Source organism: Mustela erminea, chromosome 9 (genome assembly GCF_009829155.1).
Source record: "Mustela erminea isolate mMusErm1 chromosome 9, mMusErm1.Pri, whole genome shotgun sequence".
NCBI classification, from domain to species: Eukaryota; Metazoa; Chordata; class Mammalia; order Carnivora; family Mustelidae; genus Mustela; species Mustela erminea.
The window spans coordinates 93,397,935-93,420,786 of record NC_045622.1 but is presented as its reverse complement, the minus strand read 5'-3'; the positions used below and the strand labels follow the sequence as shown (position 1 = coordinate 93,420,786).

General features: G+C 36.3%; 1 protein-coding gene across 3 annotated transcripts in view; it reads right to left on the bottom strand.

Annotated features, from left to right (window-relative positions):
• Positions 1 to 22,852, bottom strand: part of TTC17 (tetratricopeptide repeat domain 17) — a 117,554-nt gene that overhangs the window by 54,265 nt on the left and 40,437 nt on the right. For all 3 annotated transcript variants that reach the window (XM_032360411.1, XM_032360412.1, XM_032360413.1), the window contains exons 12-16: positions 21,760 to 21,875; positions 21,438 to 21,603; positions 20,219 to 20,296; positions 19,858 to 20,082; positions 8,780 to 8,966 (exon numbers count right to left, since the gene is read on the bottom strand). In XM_032360411.1, the coding sequence (XP_032216302.1) occupies positions 8,780 to 8,966; positions 19,858 to 20,082; positions 20,219 to 20,296; positions 21,438 to 21,603; positions 21,760 to 21,875 (772 nt within the window). The remainder of the gene's footprint in view (positions 1 to 8,779; positions 8,967 to 19,857; positions 20,083 to 20,218; positions 20,297 to 21,437; positions 21,604 to 21,759; positions 21,876 to 22,852) is intronic.

Below are 22,852 nucleotides of genomic sequence, written 5' to 3'. Positions count from 1 at the left end.
ACAGGTTTGATGTGCTATATATTTTTCCTAGTGCCCATCAAAATAAACCATAAATACTAAAAATTATTAAAAAAAATTTTTAATACTAAAACTATTTATTTATTTAGCAGCAAAGGCCATAGTCGCCAAACTGTGGAAAGAGCTAAAACTATTTTTTTTTTAAGATTTTATTTATTTATTTGACAGACAGAAATCACAAGTAGACAGAGAGGCAGACAGAGAGAGGAGGAAGCAGGCTTCCTGCTGAGCAGAGAGCCCGATGCGGGGCTCGATCCCAGGACCCTGAGATCATGACCTGAGCTGAAGGCAGAGGCTTTAACCCACTGAGCCACCAGGCACCCCCTAAAACTATTTTAAAATGTTAACCTAAATAATACCTGAAAGCTGGTGTGCCTCTAGTGGTATCTGTCCCACACATGGGGAACTAACACGGAACAGACTACTACTGATTTCTTTTTCCTTCTCAAAACCTCTGTTCTTTTGATCTTGAGGACGTAGCTCCCCCTTGACTTCCCAGTACTCCTCTACTCCTTCACTGGTTCTGCTCCTTAAATGGTAGCATTTTCTAGGATTCCACCCTTGGCCTTTTCTTCTCACCTTCCACATTCTCTCTGAGGGAGCCAGAGGCATCTCTAAAAGAACATGTCTGTTGCGGAACTTATTCTCCAGCCTTACATCATTGCAGAAATTATTTCTTTTCCATATACTCTCTCTTAATTAATGACACTGACATTTATGTAGATACCAAAGTTAGAAACTTCTCTGGTCACTCTCATTCTGAGTCCACTGTTTTCAGCCTTTCCTGCCTCAACATTATCCACAACATCCTCTGCCTCTCTTCACTCTGATCTGACAACTGGCCTCTCATTTCACTGAGAAGCAATCAAAAGTCCACAAGTATACCTATATATTGTCCTGACTCCTATCTCAAGACAAACCCTACCCTATGTTAGTGCCTCAGATTCCATCCCCCATCTATTCAAGAACTTTGCTTCTACAATTATCTTCTCTCTTTTTTGCATTCTTAATTTCTCCTTCCTTACTGGATCAGTCCTATGCAAACATACTGCAAAATGTTCTATTTTTAGAGTAAAACCCAAACCAAATTTATCCTTAATCCCTCATCCCTTTCTAACTTCCATCTCATTTTCTTCTTCTCATTTTAGCAAAACTCCTTGAAAGAGTTGTTAGCCATCTCCAAAAACCCTCTTCACAACCCATTTCATACAAACTTGTAGAAGACTGCCAACGACTTCCATGTTCCTAAACTCAATGGCTTATTCTCTGTCCTCATCCAACTCACCTCTTAGGATGCATCCATGGGGTGCAATAGTAATGATACAACCGACTACTTCTCAAAAACATTTTTATTTCTGGGACAAAATACTTGCCTGACGTTCCTACTGTCTAGCTGGCTGTTCCTTTAGTGTTCTTTCTCTTCTCAACCTCCTAATGTTGACTGGAATAGCCTAGTAATTCTCTGTTGACCTACTTTCCTTTTTATACTAACCACTGAGGTAACTTCATCCAAGCTCATGATTTAAAACACCATGCCTAAGCCCATGGCTCACAAATTATTATCTCTAGCCTGGGGCTCTTCCCTGACGATCAGGACACTCATATATCTAACTGCCTCCCTAACACTTGCACTGAAACATTTAATAAGCAAATCAATCTTAACATTTACAAAGCCAAACTTGTTTGTCTCCCTAAACCTGCTCCTTCCTCAGACTTTACTATTTCATTTAACAGAACCAATGGTGATTACAAATCTTACCAAATAGCACCAGTTGCTCAGGTCCCAAATTTAGGAGTTATCCATTACCTCGTTTTCCTTCGTTTCCAATATTCCCTCTGGTAGTGTCTTGGTTCTGTTTTCAAATATGCAACCCAAATACAATGATGACTTTTCACCTTCTCTCCCTTCACCTGGCTGGTTCAAGCCAATACTATCTTTCACCTGTATTTTTGCCAGAGCAACCTAATTGGTCTTCCTGCTTGTGCCCTTACCCTATCACAATCTATTTTCAATAGAACAGCTAGAGGAAACCTGCTAATATGTAAATCAGACCATTTTTCTTATCTGCTCAAAACCTTCCAAATCATACGTCTTTTTCTTGGAATAAAAGCCCAAATTATTAGAATGGTCTGCAAGGCAGTAAAAACACGGTTATATCCTCCTCCCATTCACCTCTGTTTTCATCTCTTGTAAGTCCGCTGCAACCATACAGGCCTTCTTGCTATTCCTTGCAAAAGCCTTTGCAACAACTATTCTCTCTTGTATGCTGTATTTCTGCGTGGCCTAAACGCTTACCTCCTTCAAGACTTTGCTCAAATATCACTTTCTCAGTGGGGCCTCTTTGAACAATCCAGTTTGAATCTTAGCTGACCTCCTGCTCTATTTTCTCCTCAGCACTATCCTCTAAAGGATGTTAGAAGAGTTTATTTTTTATTATAATAAAATAAATTTATCATCTGCTCCCTGTTTCTCTCCAGTAGAATGAAGCTCCATAAGACCTGGAATTTTTTTTTTCTGTTTGGTTTCCAGTTCCTAGAATAGTGCCTGGCAGACACTACTGGATAAATGAATAACTAAGCAGTTTTTCACTCGGTTTCCTTTAGTTAAAAGAAAACATTTTGTTGCTTTAGAAGGTTATATCCATATCAAATTTCACTTTTTCTTAAATATTATTTGGCCAGGTTAACAATCTATAATAACTGGAGGAGAACTATGGAAAGATCTTAGGCAGGGGCCAACAGGCTCATTCCTCAAAAGAAAAAAAATTTCAAAGGTTCACATCAAAAACCAGAATGTATTTGAAAACTAAAACGAATAATTTTATATTAATGTCTTTCAGAGGGTGAAGTGTAAAACCACTGGCTATCAGAATTTGACTTACTGTCCTAAGCTCTTATGAAAACCAAAGGTAAACACTTTGTTCATGAAAGCTAAATGCTGGGAATCCCAAAAGATTAAAAAAAAAAAAAAAAAAAAAGGCAAGTACAGCCGCCAGATCTGTGTATAATCCAAGGCTATGTGGCAATCTAATGACGCAAAATTCAGAAGGGACAAAGGTGACAAGCAACACCAAAAGGGACTGTTTAAGATGTGCCTTTAGGGTTATGACTGCCCCCATAATCTAGTTCAGGTTCACGCTTTATACAGGGAAGTAACTCTTTTCAGTGATGACATAAAAAGTCAGTGATTATACCACCTTCACAAAGAATGTCTCAAGAATGAATTATTTCGGGGGTGCCTGGGTGGCTCAGTTGGTTAAGCGGCTGCCTTCGGCTCAGGTCATGATCCCAGCGTCCTGGGATCGAGTCCCGCATCGGGCTCCTTGCTCGGCAGGGAGCCTGCTTCTCTCTCTGCCTCTAGCCTGCCACTCTGCCTGTGCTTGCGCTCTGTATCTCTCTCTCTCTGTCACAAATAAATAAAATCTTAAAAAAAAAAAAAGAATGAATTATTTCGATCATAGCAGTGGAATAAGTTATTACTCATTGGGAGTAACAGAATTATGCACAGGAACCACAGTGGCCTTGGAAGGCAGAGGACTCAGATTTCCATCTCGGCTCTACCGCTGAGTGACACTTGACTTGAGTAACTCAATCTTTGCTTCTAAACTCATCAAAAGGGGCCTTTACCTTTACCTTCCCCTTCTACCACATAGATACTTGTCAAAGAATAATTTCTAAACCAAATAATTATAGCCCTTTTTAGTAAAGAAACATGAAAATCTTAAAAACATAGGAGAGTTACATTCGGCTTTGTTGCAGGATATGTTTACATTTAAGGATTTTGAAATCTGTAGCATATTAAACCAAAGTTTTATTTCTTCTTATGGAAATAAATGGAGGGAAGCTAACTAGTAGCATATTAAAAATGCTGTAAAAACTGGAACTTTAAGACTTTGTCTTGTTTTTTAAAGCAGACATGTTCATTAATTTTTATGAAGAATGTCATAAAGCAAAAGTCTTAATTGCAGGTAGCATATCCTGGGTAGTCCACAGGAGGGCAGCAGAATGCAAGATTTCTTTTTCTTCAAAATCTAAACTCCAGGTAAAATTGCTTTAAGCCACAAGTTATAAATCTACAGAAATTTAGGTTGAAGAACATAAACTAAAACTATAGGTAATGAACCAAATTATAAAAAGAGATGATTTAGGTAAGTAAAATTATTAGGTAAATAAAATTATTAGGTTAAAAATTTTTTTTTTCTCTAGTGGTGAAAGCTTTCAAATACATATTATTGAAAAACCAGCATAAAATTCTAAGCATAGATAGATATTAAAGTCTGAGTCCTACTGTACAACATTTACTCGTCATTTCTTAAGATCTGGGTCAGTTTTTTTTTTTTTTAAAGATTTTATTTATTTGAGAGAGAGAGAATGAGGAGGAGAGAGAGAGAGAGCATGAGAAGGGAGAGGGTCAGAGGGAGAAGCAGACTCCCTGCCGAGCAGGAAGCCTGATGTGGGGCTCCATCCAGGGACTCCAGAATCATGACCTAAGCCGAAGGCAGTCGCCCAACCGAGACACCCACACGCCCCTGGGCCAGTATTTTTAAGTGGGCATGTATCTTAGTTAATTATGAAAAGACTAGAGAAATTCTGGGTTAGATGCTTAATTATATTCAGCAAATACCAAAGCCATTGTCAGTGGCATACCTGTGAGCATCTCATGTAACTGATGTCTAATAAATATGACCAGACATTACTCTTATGTTCCCTAACAAAAGAAAAATAATACTGGATGAAAAATACTGAAAATAAAGTAAAACCATACATATCAGAGACATAATAATAAAATAATCTAGACTGTTTAAATAGAAAAATATCTTTGTTAGATAAAACTTTTTGATTAGCAAATTAGTGAAGTTGAAGGAAAAAGTACTTAGAAAATATTTTGGAGTAAAATCCACTAAGTGTATTTTTCTGGACTTCTTGACAGATCCAATATTTAATCATTCTGCTTATATTGTTACTAAAATTTATTTTCCATTTTTGGTCCTTAGAGAAGATAATCATTACTTCATAAAGTTTCATTCTTTCTGACACCTATATTGTTTCCAGTTAAAAGAAAAGTCCTTTTTTAGTGTTGGGCACTGAAAAGAACTTACTTATACTCGAAAGCACTGCAAGTTTACTTAACAGATTCCATTTTACTTTAAAAAGTTGTTGTTATTGAAGAATGGGTTTGTTAAAGTGGCACATTCAGTTCTATTTAAGATAAACTGTGAAATAACAAACCATTAAATGTGGTAAAATGCATGTATTTCAAAACTGCCACAATAAATGTTTAATCAAAACTGAAAGTGCTAGCCTCTCTTTAAATAGTTAGCTCAAGAGTAGACAATTTAAAAATCAAATCTATTAAAGCTTTCTTTCCCAGCATCGCTGAAACTGGGGTGCTGATATAAAACTACCTATAAAAGAGAAGAATTTATTAAAAGCTATTCAAAGGAGAGAGATGATGTCAAGTACTTTCTATATAAGAACATACACCTAACACATGGTAGTCAACAGAAGTTTAGAAAAACTGTCAGATAAATAATTATGCATTGACATAGTTTTTGGCTATAAAGCCTTTACAAGTGGAAACATTTTGTAAGCACAGTGATTGTGTGTTTTTAAGTTGAACGAAGTACCTGTGCAAACATTCCAAGAAGCATATACTGAAAATCTGTGAAAAATTCCATGATTACATATGAAAAGCAATAAAATACTTGCTCATGTTAACAGACTGCCTATGCCTACAATTTTAGCATTAAGTTCATATCATCCAAGAGATAGTAACTATGTTATAGCGGCTGTAAAAACAGTTACTAACATGGATATTTATGTTATAGCGGTTGTAAAAACAGTTACTAACATGGATCTTTAAAGAAAATAATTTGTTAAAGACTAACAATGGTCAGAAAATTATTAAAGAAACGTTTTCTAAGAGTAATTAGTTATTTTTGATCTTGTAGAAAATCTTATCTGTAAAGCTATTAAATACTAGCTTTTTTTTTTAATGGTAGCTTTTTTCTTTTTTTTTTTTTTTAAAGATTTTATTTATTTATCTGATAGAGATCACAAGTAGGCAGAGCAACAGGCAGAGAGAGAGGGAGAAGCAGACTCCCTGCTGAGCAGAGAGCCCGATGTGGGGCTCGATCCCAGGACCCTGGGATCATGACCCGAGCCGAAGGCAGAGGCTTTAATCCACTGAGCCACCCAGGTGCCCCTTAAATTGTAGCTTTTCAAACAGACTTTCATAAAGTAATGACTTAGGTTGGGATGGTGAGGGTAAGGGCAGCTGTAATTCTTCTCTAATAAAAATCAACATGAATTCCTTGATTACTATATGGAAAAAGAATCATAAGCCTTGTTGATATCTTGAAAACTTCATACTGTCATAATAAAAACTTCAGAAAGATAATGTCTCAGACAAGTAGGACAACTTATGAAGTTATTTCAATATTTTAAAATTATTTCAATATTGCAAAAGTGAAAAAGCAAAAGGCAGACAATCATCTGAAGGTACAGAAATGCAACCACTAGTCACAGGTTTTTCTCTTTTTTATCCTCAACCATTTAGTAAAGCCCAGAGATAAAGAAGATTAAACTGGGTTTTCAAATACAAGAAGTTCAAGTTCAAGGAGATACTTGTTGCTTTGAAGTTTCAGCTTTTCAAAGCTGGAACTCAGCAAAGTAATTACGAATGTACAGGATTCCTGTGGAAACAGTAATGTAAAAACACTGTCAAAGAAAAAAATCAATACAGAAATGAACTCAGTATTGACAATGAAGTTGTCAACTTAGAAAATGCTATAGCATACATTTCCATCAGGCGGTATCAGTAGTTAGCAGATGGTGGATTCTCTTCTAAAGTAATTAATTGCAACATAAAAGGGGCTAAATTAAAAAAATTTGTTCAAGAGCTCTCTCTGAAACAACTAAAAAAAAATTCCCTCTTCCCAAGTCAAATTATTTTCTTTCATTGTATTAGATCAAGTAATAGTATCTGTGGCATACCTGGACAACTAAATATTAAGATACTACAACTTCGTAGATTAGTTTCAGATTATTAGTTTCCTGGGCTAGTTGAAATTATGCTCTGGGGAAGAAGTTCGAGACAACTGAATTCCATCTCTTGACATGACTGACATAAATAATAAATTTCAAGAAACTGAAATCCTAAGCAAAAGCATGTGAAGTAATATTAGCAAAAAGGCTTTTTAGAAGAGGGTCACTCTATATATACAAAACTCTTCTTTCCAATAACAAAGACATCAAGAGGGGTAAGGGAGATGCAAGCAGGTAAAAAAATATGAGACTATTTATAAAAGCAGCTCATTGAGAAAAGTGAAATTCTGTTTACAAGGCTATTGTTAGGTAATCTAGGGAATTTAAGAGACCACAACATATTTTCTGGAATTAAGTAAGAAGATAAAGATCCATAACTCGCACCTTTAAGGTGGAACTATTTTGTACTTATTATGAATTTCTAATGGCTTACTTTTACCCAATACCTATCATGTGATAAGGACCTTATTTAATCCTACCAACAAGTCTATGGGACAGATTTTCCCTTTCATTTCATAGATGAGGACAGATGCTACTTTATGGGGATCAGAAACACCGTAATGGCAGAGCTAAGGCTCAGACATGAGTCTGCAGGACTCTGTTGCGTCGCGCAGCTACACACTGTTGCGTTGTTGACACACTTAGGCCTTCCACACTCATGCAATCAACTCCAGATTGTGCTCAGTTCTCATCCACAACTGAGCAATGGAGTTTTGCCGCTACTAGGTTTTTAATTTCTTCACTAAAAAATTGGGCTCTGATACTTAAAAATGTACACTACAGTATTACTGCCTATCATTTCAATAAGATCCCAAGGCAGTCTAGCACAGTGAATGGAAAACCATTTACAGGATGTATTTTTTCCTTAAGTGAACAGATGATCGACTGATAATGCTCTGCTTGCATATTACAATCTGATTTGAGCACTAACAAAGCACCCATGGTGTGTTCTACAACAGCAAGGTTCTGAGGGTCCATATATATGTAAACCTCGCCTCTCCTAACTCAAGCCGAATGTTTCTTATTCTTACAGTGAAAATTAAACAAGTAAATAAACATAATGGAACCCTTAAGGAGTTCTAACCGATGAATTTACAATAGTTCAGATAGTTATTGACTCAAATAACTTTTTACCCAGATGAACACACTTATGCACATGTATGTGTGTGTGTGTGTGTGCGTATACATGTATATATGTATATATATACACTGGTGGCTGTGGGAGAAAGTGGAAGTATGCAAGAAGATACCCCTCAGTGTCAGGTGACTAGTTTAAAGGTGCAGTCAAGATCTGGATCATCTTCACTGAAAAGCAAGGGGGTATATTTCAGTGAATGAGGATCAGATCTTTAAATCTTATTGCAGGTTGTCTATATGGAGATATATATATATATGAAATATACCCGTTACCATGAATATCAGTCATTAAGAAACATCATAGATTCTGGGGAGAGAAAAAACTCTCACATCTATCAATCTCAGTTGAATACACTTTAGTCAGCCTTTTTCAGCGGGTTCTAGGACAGAATTAGACACAATACCCTAAGGCATGTATATGTAAGTAATGAATTAATTTCCTTCTGATGTATGTAGAATTGTACTAGTGATGTAAAATCCCTGGGAAAAATGGAGAAAATCATTTTCTGTGTTCTGCTGATCAGAACAGGAACCCTGGTTGAGCTCATTATTTTGCCAGCATTTAACAGCTGCTTACCACTGCAAACAGAAGAGGTGATGTTGTACAGAAAAGGATAAAACTGCATACAGCGTATCAACTTCAGGCTGTTTTCACATTCTGGGCATTTGGTCGTTAATTTCAAAGCCTGTCTAAAGGCCTCAAGTGCCCCACTGATATTCTTCAGAGCAAGGTAAGCATTTCCCAGGCTCAAAAAGGTCAGGGGCTGGAAAAAAAAATTAGAAAAATGTTAGTGAATTAATATTTCCTGAGAGTTAGAAAACTTTTGAAGTATACGTCTTTTGGCTTCTTTTAGGTTATCTCATAATAGTTAATGGCTAACTGTCCATTTTATTGAAATCAGCCAATTCTACAATTATAAAATTGTAAAAGGGTAACCTTTTACTAAAATAAAAAGTAAAGTGTAATAAACACTAAAGTATATAAATCAGTGAATTTTTATATGTGTATATATCCCTGTAACAACCTCTCATCTCAAGATATAAAACATTTAGAATGTTTCTAAGACTCCAAAGGATTCCCTTGGGCAACCCAACCCAAATCCCAGATGCAACCAGTGTCGTTACGTTCTATCACCATAAATTAGCTCTGCCTGTCCTTAAACCTCATATAAATGCAATCAAACAGCATGTTCCCTTCCATGTATATATAATCTATACGCTTTTGTAGATTCTTTCTCAATACAATATCTAAGGTTTACAAAACTGAATGTTTTTTGTGTATAGTAGTTTATTTTTTTTTTAATTGATATGTAATGTCTACCATGTGAATACACTGTTTGTTCACTGTTTGTTCATTCATGTTTGTTCATTATCATACTGATAAGCATTTGGACTCTTTCCAGTTTTGGGCTATGATGAATAAATCTACTACGAACATTTCTGCAACTACCTTTTGATAGACATATTTGCTCCTTTTCCTTGGATATATACTCAGCAGTGGGTCTTAGGGCAGGCATATATTTAGTTTTATAAGATACAACCAGTTTTTTTTAAAAGATTTTTATTTATTTATTTGAGACAGAGAGTATGAATGGGGGTAGGTGCAAGGGGGAGGCAGAGGGACAAAAAGACTCTGAACTGAGTGTGGGCTCTAAGGTGGGGCTCAATTCCACAACCTCAAGATCACAACCTGAGCCAAAACCAAGAGTCGGGTGCTTAACTGACTGTGCCACCGAGGCGTCCCACGACCAAGGAGTTTTCTAACTCCTGTGATGTACAAATTTAAACTCTTACCAGAAAGTATGAGAATCTATTAGTACTGTCAGTCCTTTAAATTTAGCTGTTTTAAATAAAAACTACAATGAGATATCACCTCACACCAGTTAGAATGGCTAAAATTAACAAGTCAGGAAATGACAGATGCTGGCGAGGATATGGAGAAAGGGGAACCCTCCTACACTGTTGGTGGGAATGCAAGCTGGTGCAACCACTCTGGAAAACAGCATGGAGGATCCTCAAAATGTTGAAAATAGAACTGCCCTATGACCAGCAATTGCACTACTGGGTATTTACCCTAAAGATACAAACGTAGTGATCCGAAGGGGCACATGCACCCGAATGTTTATAGCAGCAATGTCTACAATAGCCAAACTATGGAAAGAACCTAGATGTCCATCAACAGATGAATGGATAAAGAAGATGTGGTATATATACACAATGGAATACTATGCAGCCATCAAAAGATATGAAATCATGCCATTTGCGACAACGTGGATGGAACTAGAGCATACCATGCTTAGCAAAGTAAGTCAAGTGGAAAAAGACAACTATCATATGATCTCCCTGATATGAGGAAGTGGTGAAGCAACATGGGGGATTAAGGGGGTAGGAAAAGAATAAATGAAACAAGATGGGATTGGGAGGGAGACAAACCATAAGTGACTCTCAATCTCACAAAACAAACTGAGGGTTGCTGGAGGGAGGGGTGTTGGGAGAAGGAGGGTGGGGTTATGGACACTGGGGAGGGTATGTGCTATGGTGAGTGCTGTGAAGTGTGTAAACCTGGCAATTCACAGACCTGTACCCCTGGGGATAAAAATATATTATATGTTTATAAAAAATTAAAAATTAAAAAAAAAAAACAAAAAAATAAAACAGAAAGATCAAAAAGAGATTTTTAAAGATTATAGGGAAAATGTGGACTTTTATGCCAATAAATTGGAAAGTTTATATAATTGTTAATTTTCTAGAAAAAATATAACATAAAATTGACTCAAAAAGAAATAGAAAAACAAGTTATAAAAAAGAATTTAGCTGTTTTAGAGAAATAATGAAGTAGCATCTCAATGTGGTTTCAATTTGTATTTCCTTGATTAGTACTGGTGTTGAATATTTTGTCATGTGCTTATGGCCATTTGGATATCCTCATTTCTGAAGTGCCTGTTGTTTTCACCATTAAAAAAAGAACCAACCACAGGTTGTCTTTTCCTTACTGATTTGAAGGAACTCTTTATATATGTACCAGATATGGGTCCTTTGTTGGAAATATTTATTGCAAATATCTTCTCCCAGTCTGGGGTTTGCCTTTTATTCTTTTACTAGTATCTCTGATAAAAAGACATTCTTACTTTTGATGAAGTTCTATTTACAGATATATATGTGAATATGAATATATAAAATATATATTTATACAAATATATATTTTACAGTTAGAGCTTTTTAAATGTTTGCCTACTATAACATCATGAAGACCTTCTCTTATTTTTTCACCAACCTTTATTATTTCATGTTTCATATTCTGGTACCTGATCCACCTCAACTTAATTCTGTGTATGAAGTGAGGGAGGAGGCAAGGTTCATTTCTTTTTCCACAGGGGTATCCAAGTATTCCAGCATTACTTGCTGAAAAACCAACAGGTGTCTCCACTGCCCTGAACTACTGGTATATCTTTATCATAAATCAAATAACCATATATACGGGGGGGTACTTCTAATTTTTCTCTTATGTTTTATTGGTATGTTTGAGTATCCTTGTGCCAATACCACACTGACCTAATTACAGCAAGTCTTGAAATATAGTAATACAAGCCTTCCCACTGTCTGTTAGGTCATCCACAATATGTCACTATAACCAAGCCAAGGTGTACAAAATATGCCATATTACAGAGGCATAATCTAAGTAGCTCTCAGATTACATTTAAAATCTTACTTTGTGGTTCATACCCAGATGCAATTAAATCCCATATTTGGATTTCAAAGTGTTTTATATTTTCACATAAGGAAACAAAATGTTTATTCCTATGACCAGAATGATGGTTGTACAAATATCTTATACTGAGATAAACTCATTAGTATTTTGGGAAAAAAATGAATTTTCATCAGTGCATCCAGAAAATAACTGAGTTTTTACTAGTGTTTTATATACTGGGGATACAGGAGAAAATAAGAAAGATAAGTCCCTGCCTTTGTAGACGTTTTAGTCAAGTGTCATAAAAGCACAAGTATGAGAAGAATGTGATGGAGAAGAGTATAGCTGGGAAGAAACATTAAATAGACCAAAGTGGAGAACAGAATGTCATTTTAAATACTGGAGTAAGGGAAAGACCTACTGAGTAGTTAATATTTTAAAGGATTTCAAGGAGACAAGGCAAGCTATGAAGAATCTTGGTGGAGTGAAGTATCCAAACAGAGAAAATAGAAGGTTCAAAGAGGCTGAGGTGGGAGCATGCCTAGTATGTTCAAGGAAATGCAGAGGTAAGTGAGGCTAGAACAGAACGAGCAAAGGAATGATTTCATGGGGATGAGGTCAGAAAAGGAACAAAGTCATGTAAGACCTTTACACTATTATAAATTCTTGTCTTTTACTATGAGTTACATGGAGAACCATTGCGGAGATTTGAACAAATGACAACATATGACCTTGTATAAGGATCTTACTGATTGCTATGAATAGTCTACAGGGGGACAAATGCCAAAAGCAGAGAAGTTAGGCCAGAGACTAGTGAAATAATTCAGAAAAGATAATGGTATATTGGATTAGACAGCAGTGGAGATAAACTGCAATTCTGGGTATATTTTGAAAATATCAGCAAGGTAAGTTATAATACACTGAATTTACCCTGAAACAGGAAAAAAGGAGTGAAGGACAGCTCCAAGTTTTTATCCTGAACTACTAGCTTTACTGTTTCCCGAAATGGGAAAGAGAAGAAAAGACTGGAACAATGTAAAGGAGCTTAGTTTTGGCCTTTAGTTCTAACGTGTGTTTTAGACATCCACATGGAGACGGTCAAGTAAGCTGCTGGATAAAGGATCTGCAGTTCAGAGCAAACCTGACAGGTGACTCAAGAGGGAAATGACAGGGTTCTTAAGATGTGGCGCTGGAACAACCGGATGTCTATGTGATATGAACTTTGATGAATGAACTTTGATCTCCACTTTGTATTACAAAAAAAATTTAACTTGAAATGGTTCACAAACCTAAATGTAAAACCTAAAACTTCAAATGATCTCAAAGACAACATAGGAAAATATTTTACTGTATTTGCGACAGCTATTTAAAGACAAGTAATAGACAGCAAAGACAAAACAGAACTAATTGCTTTCAAATTTCTTGTAAGGATACCTTAAATCTAACAATAAAAATCAAAAGAGAAAAGATGGGCAAATTGAAGGGTATTTTTAAAAGAGAAGACAAAAGCGGGGTACGTGGATGGCTCAGTGGGTTGAAGCCTCTGCCTTTGGCACAGGTCATGATCGCAGGGTCCTGGGATCCAGCCCCACAGTGGGCTCTCTGTGGAGCAGGGAGCCTCCTCCCACCCCCACCCGCCACATACTTGTGATCTCTCTATGTCAAATAAATAAATAAAATCTTTAAAAAAAGAAAAAAAAAAAGAAAAAATTTTGCATGTATGATGGAGTTAAAGATTTTGTATAAAGAGTTTGTATGAAATTTAAAAAATCTAAATTTGAACAAAATGAGCAAAGTGCATACAAAAACTTTTATTTTAAAAATATGATTAAAGGGACGCCTGGGTGGCTCAGTTGGTTAAGCGACTGCCTTCGGCTCAGGTCATGATCCCAGGGTCCTGGGATCGAGTCCCATATCGGGCTCCTTGCTCAGCAGGGAGCCTGCTTCTCCCTCTGCTTCTGCCTGCCTCTCTGTCTGCCTGTGCTTGCTCATTCTCTCTCCCTCTGTCTCTGACAAATAAATAAATAAAATCTTTTAAAAAAAAAAAAAATATGATTAAAGGGATGTGTGGCTGGCTCAGTCTGTGGAGCATGCGGCTCTATCTCAGGATTATAGGTTCAAGCCCAACCTTCAGTGTAGAGATTACTTAAAAAAAAAAAGAAAAAAAGAAAAAAAAAACTTTAGAAAAAATTAAAATAAGAAAATAAAAATGCAATTAAAGGATAAAGAAATTTATGTTACAATGCAGGAGAGATATTTTTTAAAGTACACTTGTTTTACAAATGTTAAGTCAGAGGCTGTGTGGCACGGCCAAAGGGTGTGAGTGCTGTGGCCAATCTCCTGGAGTTCAAATAAATCCAACTTTGAGACTTCTGGTAAATCCCTTTTGCCCGTTTCTTTATCTATCAAATAGGCAAATTCTATCTCGCAGGGTTATTGTGAGGATTAAATGATTCATCACATGTAAAGGGATCGTGTTTAGTAAACAATAACAAAAGTTAGCAATTAGTTCAATTGCCAAATTCTGGGGAAGCTACCGATGAAATGAATACTTTCCGACCTTGATGATGGCAATGTAACTGGCCCAAATCTTTTGGTAGATGTTTGGCATTTTGTATCAAAGCCATCAAAAGACTCATTGGCTTAGTAATTCCACTGCTAGCCATCTTTCCTAAGAAAATTACGTGGAATGCAGAAAAAACCTTATACAGAAAACCATTATTGGTAATAGGTAAGCACTGTCAGCAACCTAAACATTCAACAACTGAGGAGTACGCTGTGATATACAAATTCAAAAGCAGCCATTAATGATGACTAGTAAAAACCATGTGGTAATAAAACTTTTTTATATAGTAACTTTTGAAGATCGCCAGTGCAACAGTGTTGCAACACTACGAAATATTTGAATAGAAGAAAAACTTACAGGACTTTCCAAATGTTGGTAGTTGAGGGAAGGGTGCTTGCTGATTAAGGTGTATTTTTGTGGTATCTATTCTGATCCACTGATTTCTCTTTTGACTATTACTGTAGCACCACAGTATTTAACAACTGAAATTTTAGTGTAATTTTCAAATACAGAAAGGCAATTAATCTCTAAAGGAGCTCTTTTTTCTTCAGAGGAATACTGCCTCATTGCCTTCGCTGGTGACAACAGAAAGTGAAAAAAGTATCAGGGGAACACAGCTGTGGTAGCCTTTGGGGGCCCAATCATCACATCCCATATATAGCATCTGTTCCCACTGTACCTGCACCTGGCCCACAGCTTTTGGACCACAAAAAAACATTTGATAAATATCTGATATACTTTTTTGGCACCAGGCCTGTTGTACAGTATAGCAACAGTAAACTTTGACTCAAATCTATTTGTGAATTTGTGTATTTCAAGGGAAACTCTTAACAGGCAATATTTTCTTCTCATACTTAAAAAATTAGTTCTGAAATATCACAAATAAACCTAAGCACTCATGCACACTTTTTTTTTTTTTTTAAAGATTTTATTTATTTATTTGAGAGAGAGACAGTGAGAGAGAGCATGAGCGAGGAGAAGGCCAGAGAGCGGAGAAGGTCAGAGAGCGAAGCAGACTCCCCATGGAGCTGGGAGCCCGATGCGGGACTCGATCCCAGGACTCTGGGATCATGACCTGAGCCGAAGGCAGTCGTCCAAGCAACTGAGCCACCCAGGCGTCCCCATGCACACTTCTTTTAGAAGTTTTTTTTTTGGATGGGCACCTGGGTGGCATAGTCCACTGAGCATTTGACTTCAGCTCACTTCATGATCTCAGGGTACTGGGATGGAGTCCTGCATGGGGCTCCCCTCTCAGTGGGGAGCCTTCTCCCTCTGCCTCTGCTTCTCCCCCTGCTTGTGCTCTCTCTCAAATTAATAAATAAAATCTTTTAAAATAAATAAATATTTTTTGGATATGAAACTTATGAACATTTAAACACTAGGTATAAGAGCAATTTAATTGTATATTTACTATAACTATATCATCAAACCTAGGTTGTCATCAATTGTAACATGCATCCTTATTTTAGAGAAGTTGTATCTCAGAAATTATGAACTAGAGTAATTACACAGCAGTGATTAACTCCATGAGCTGCATGTGGGAGGTTCAGGGCATGAATATTAACCCATCTATCTATTCTTATCAATGCGACCTTTAAACTATGCTCTGGCTTGGTTGAAATAAAGATATCTATAAATTAAAGTTGTAAAACAATATAATATTAAGCAGCGGGCATAGTGTGATGAGTAGGATAAAGAACCAGATGTTTCAGACTGCCATAAAAAAGTGGCAGTATATTTTTAGCAGCTGTGTCATTCTTATTTAAACATAAGTTCCTAAAAATAAATTAACCACATAATTACAAATTTCACTCATTTTAAATAAAGAAATGACACAAGAGAACTATAGGCCAGTATTTCTGATGAACATAGGTGCAAATATCCTCGACAAAATACTAACAAACTGAATCCAACAATACATTAACAAAAATCATTCATCACAATCAAATGATTTACTCCCGGGATACAATGGTGATTCAATATTCATATATCAATCAATGTGATACATCACATCAGTTAAGAGAAAGGATAAAAATTGTATGATCATTTCAATAAATACAGAAAAAGCATTTGACAAAGTACAACATCCATTCATGATAAAAGTCCTCAACAAAGTAGGTCTAGAGGGAACATACCTCAACATAATGAAGGGCATATATGAAAAACCCACAATAAACATCACCCTCAATGGGGAAAAACAGCTTTTCCCCTAACACCAGGTTCAAGTCAGGATGTCCACTCTCACCACTTTTATTCAACATAGTACTGGAAGTCTTAGTCTCAGCAATCAGACAACAAAAAGAAATAAAAGGAATTCAAATCGGTAAGGAAGAAGTAAAATGTTTTACTATTTGCAGATGATGTGATACCATATATAGAAAAGCCTAAAGACTCCACCAAAAGATTACTAAAACTGTTAAGTGAATTGAGTAAAATCACAGGATATAAAATCAATGTGCAGAAATTTGCTGCATTTGTACATACTAATAATGAAGCAGCAGAAAGAGAAATTGAAAAAACAATCCCATTTACAGCTGTACCAAAAATAAGACCTATGAATAAACCTAACCAAAGAGGTGAAAGAACTATACTCTGAAAACTGTAAAACACTGATGAAAGAAATTGAAGAGAACATAAACAAATGGAAAGCAATCCCACATTCATGACTTAGAAGAAAAAACATTGTTATAATATCTATACTACCCAAAGCCACCTACACATTAAATAAAATCCCTATCAAAACACCAACAGCATTTTTTGCAACTAGAACAAAAAAATCCCAAGATTAATATGGAACCACAAAAGACTCTGAATAGCCAAAGCAACTTTGAAAAAGAAAAGCAAAGCTGGAAGCATCACAATTCTGGATGTCAAGTTGTAATACAAAACTGTAGTAATCAAAACAGAATGGTACTGGCACAAAAACAGATATACAGATCAATGGAACAGAACAGAAAACCCAAAAATTAACCTACAATTATATGGTTAATCTTACTAAATCAGGACAGAATATATCTAATCGAAAAAAGATAGTTTTCAACAAATGGTGCTGGAAAAACTGGTCAGTAAATAGTAATAAAACTGGACCACTTTCTTACACCATACACAAAAATAAACTGAAAATGGATTAAAGACCTAAATGTGAGACCTGAAAACATAAAATTCCTAGAAGAGAACAAGGCAATAATTTCTCTGACATCAGCCCTAACAACATTTTTATAGATATGTCTCCTGGGACAAAGGGAATTAAAAACAAAAATAAACTATTGGCTTCTACATCAAAATAAAAAGCTTCTGTACAGTGAAGGAAACAATCAACAAAACTAAAAGTCAACCCATGGAATGGGAGAAGGTATTTGCAAATAACATATCTGATAAAGGGTTAATATTCAAAATATATAAAGAACTGATACAACTCAATACTAAAAAAAAATCCAATTACAAAATAGGCAGAAGACATGAACAGCTATTTTTCCAAATAAGACATCTAGATGGCCAACAGACATATCAAAAGATTTTCAACATCACTCATCATCAAGGAAATACCAATTAAAACCATGATGAGATACCATCTTACGTTTGTCAGAATGGCTAAAATTAACAACACGGGAAACAAAAGATGCTGGCAAGGATGCAAAGAAAGGAGAACCCCTCACGCTGTTGGCGGGAAAGCAAAATAGTGTGGCCACTCTGGAAAACAGTATGGAAGTTCTCAAAAAGGTAAAAATAGAACTATCCTATGACCCAGCAACTATACTACTAGGTACTTACCCAAAGGCTACAAACATACTGACTCGAAGGGGCACATGCACCCTGACGTTTACAGCGCCATTATCAATGACAGGCAAATTAAGGAAAGAACCCAACTGTCCACTGACTGATAAATGGATAAAGCAGATGAAGTCATAAATACAGTGGAATATTACTCAGCCATCAAAAAGAAGTCTTGCCATTTCCAAGGACATGGATGAAGCTAGAGTGTATTATGCTAGGTGAAGTTAGTCAGAGAAAGAAAAAAACAACCATATGATTTCACTCATATGTGGAATTAAAGAGAGAAAACAGATGACATATGGGAAGGGGAAAAAAGAGAGGGAAGCAAACCATAAAAGAGACGATAGAGAACAAACTGAGGATTGATGGAGGGGCGGTAGGCGGGGAATGGGCTAAATGGGTGATAGGTATTAAGGAGGGCACTTGTGTTGAATGTGATTTAAATTCTACTCCTAACACTAGTATTACACTGTATGTTAACTAATTAGAACTTAAATAAAAATTTGGAAAAAAAAAAAACCATTAAAAATAGAACTCCTAGGGCTCCTGGGTGGCAGTCTGGTTAAGCGACTGACTTTTGGATTCAGCTCAGGTTGTGATCTCAGGGTAGTGAGATCGAGCTCTGCATCAGGCTCCATGCTCAGCACAGAGTTGGCTTGAGATTCTCTCTCTCCTTCTCCCTCTGCCCCTCCCACTCATGCTCTCTCTCTCAAATAAAGAAATAAAACTTAAAAAAAAAAAAAAAAAAAGAACTACCCTATGATCTAGCAAACACACTACTGGGTATTTATCCAAAGAATACAAAAACACTAATTCAGAAGGATAAATGCACCCCTTTGTTTACAGCAGCATTATTTACAATAGCCAAGATGCAGAAGAAGCTCTACGGTTCATCGATAGATGAATGGATAAAAAAGATGTGGCGTATATATACATACAAAATGAAGTATTATTCAGCTATAAAAAAGAATGAAATCGTGTCATTTGCGATGACATGGAGGGAGCTAGAGAGTATAGTACTAAGTGAAATAAGACACAGAAAGACAAATACCTTATGATTTCACTCATACATGTAATTTAAGAAACAAAAGTAGCAAAGGAAAAAAAAGAGAGAGAGAGAGAGATACAAAACAAGAAACAGATTCTTAGTTACAGAGAACAAACTGATGGTTACCAGAGCAGAGATGGGCAGAGGGCAGAGGCACCTGAAACAGGAGATAGGGATGAAGGAGGGCCCTTGTGATGAGCATCAGGGGATGTATGGAAGCGCTGAATCACTGCACTGCACACCTGAGACTAATATAACACTGCATGTTAGCTAAAGTGGAATGAAAATTAAAGAAAAAAAATTAAATATATCTAAGATATATCTGGGAGTAAAAACAAGAAGATACAGAAAAATGTGATTAGCACGATTTTACATTTGTACAAAATAAATCAATATAAAAAAACACATCAAAAATAAGACAAAACAAAATCTGCTTTATGTCACCCTAAAGTATGCAAACTGTACTCTGATAAAAACGTGAGGCTTTTTTTATGCCTTCCCCAGAAAAATACAAATTGTCCCTGAATCTGAGTTACCCCTACATAGTATATGGAGCTACAGAGAAACATAAAACCTCACCTCAGAGCTATTGATGGCCAAAGCTTGAAGGAGCAGTTTAGTGGCATCAAGATGGAGACCATAGTGAATCAAAAGGTTGGCCAAGTTCACAAGAGGAATGTCCTGGTATTGAAGTGGAGCCAAATTCAAAGCTCTCTGAAGACAGGCAATAGCAAAAGTGCTGTTTCCTACTGCTCTCCAGTAGAGTCCAGCTTCATTGAGTATCAGCCAGACGGGGGCATTTGGCTGAAAAACCCAAAATACCTCAGATGCCGAAAGAATACAGTACTAGTTCTAACAAGGATTTTTAATGCATGCATTTTAATTTTTAATTACAAATACTAAGCATTTAAATTTCAGCTGTCTAAAGCAGGAGACTTACCTTATTAATAGCGTGAAATAAGAATGACCCAATTTCTTCTTCTGGGATAGTATAGTTATTAATACGGGAAAGCAAAATCTGAAAACATCAAAAGGAAGACTGACTCAATTGAAAATAACAGGGAAGACATTTGAGAAAATTCTATAGATAGCAGTCTTGAGCTCCTCAGGAACAGCTAATTTGAATAGACACTTATAATCATGTATTTATATATATAAAACACGAGGTCATCACCAACAGGTGTTGACCTGCTTATATGAACGCCCTAGTTTCCTCTAACTAAAACACGTTACAAGATGTATACCACATACACATACCCCATTAAATTCAACCTAAGTATCCAAAATCAAAAGAGAAATTATTCAAAAGACAATAGTATGTAATACCCAATGGCAACAAAAACCTTCTATCTTTCCTAGCTGGAAAACCACTGGATCTGCAACTACGCTATGTTCTTGCAACATGTGTGTAAACTGTGAGTAACTCTAAGGTGGGGATCATGGTCTATTTATCTTTCCTAGGAATCCAAACAGTGCCTGGTACATAATGTTTTCCACCTCAGTAAATGTTTGTTGACTGTCAGTAGTAACTGTTCACAGTTTTAAAATTAAGTTTTAAAAAGGTTGTTGTGATGGTCTGTTTTCTCTGCAAAAAACTAATCTTTCATTTGTATCTCTGGAATGGTATCTAATGTAGAATTTCTAGTCAGTAATATAACACTCTTAGTTATACATAACTAGCAGGAATTAAGGTACAAAGCATAATGGATTTTATCTATAGTATCTGTAAATTCATACAAATTCATACAAACTTCCAAGGACCTTACATAAGGCCACGGGGTTGAAAAGGCCACAAAGAGAATCTTCAAGCTTTCGATTTATACAGACTTCTGGAGACCTGGAGGATGCAAAGCTAAACTGAAGGGGTCAGAATGGCCCCCACCAGATGAGCCCCAACAAGTAAACAGAGAGCTCTGTGTTGCTCATCTTTGCGGCACTCTTATTCAAGAGAGTAAGAGTGCGTGAGCAGCCCTGAAGCATACTTCCCTGACACTCCTTCAATAGCATGAAAGTCTTCTTAATGATTCCACCAATTCTTTAAGAGTTTTAAAAAACTTCAAGTTCAATAACTGCCTTCTATCAAGTTTTCGTTCCACCTAAAAGGCTTGTGAAGTCACCCAGAATGGACGGCAATAAACACCAGCCTAAGTGAGCCTTACTTTTCGTGCATGGTCATCTGGCATTTTGGCTTTCAGATCCATGCGGACCTCTAATTCTTTGACTAAGTAGGACAGAGTCTGGCTTTTTCTGAAGTCAGTTATGGAACAGTCAGGGGTTTGGGCCTCTTCTTCTGAAGAATAATCATCACTGCTGAGTTCGTGGATCCTGGCACAAGAAAAAGGAACAAGATTCATATTTTCAAAGTTTGGGTGATTTCAAGATAAAGACTTAACCTTTCAAGTCCAAGGCTGGTGCTCTCAAAGAACTGCCAGATGATAATCATGCAGAATCAAGTGCTTTGCCAAATCCATCAGCACTTGCCTGAGTCCTTTGTTTTCCGGTGGCAGAAAATATGTTGGTAATTCCCCGCCAAGAGGGACTCTAGGATAGCTTTCTGCACAATCTGCTCTTTTAGGCCAAAGAATATGCTGTTTGTCCTAATAAAGAGAAAAAATTTCTCATAAGTTTCCTTGGATTCAATATTTCAACACGCTAAATAAACTTTTTAAAAGAATATAAATATATTAAGATAATTGAACAATTTAGTATTTTAAAAAAATTGTAGACACTATCATGTAAACTCTATCATGTTCCTTCTACTGAAGACTATTAGTCTATGTCAGTAATTCTACCTGCTTTACCATAGACTGGTTCAGGGTTGGGCAGGCCTAAGTCGGCTGAGCCCCATGAGATACAAGGAGAGGCTTGCTTGGGGCTTCTGAGAAAGAAAAGCCAGTCTTTGTCTCCTTTGCTACATAGGAACAAAGAACATGTTGCTCCAAGTTGCTGCTGGCTGTTACCTCATGACCATGAGGAAGACAAGCATTAGGATGAAACCTATACCGGGGATGGCAAATTGAAGAAAAGGAAAGAAACGGGTCCCTGATGACATCACTGGTCCATTTAATTAACCAAACCCAAAGCTTGCTCTCATCTCTGGATTTTCTATAATATGAGGCATATTTTCTTTTAAGCCAGTTTAAAGTAGAGTTTATGATTTGTACCTGAAAACATATATGAGCTTAAAAAACTGGCACAGAAAACTATTTTTCCCTGAACTAAGATGTAAGATGGTTTCTTTTCCAATGCCAAAGTTTAACAATTGTTTTGATATGTAAAATGTTCATTTTTCTAAATATAAATAAGATACACCAGAGGCTTATTAAACTTAAATCTTGGAGTTATCAAACTTTTGGGAATTTATTTTACACAGAATTAAATCTAAGTGGCTATATTAATTCTGATAGAATATAAACTGGATTGAATTCTAAAAATTTAATACTGAATAAAATACACATGGTATCTGTCCTCATACCTTGGTATCCCCATGGGCTAACATACAATTATTTCTTAGCTAGTCAGAAATACATATTTATTGGGGTGCTTGCGTTGCTCAGTCGGGTAAACATTTGCC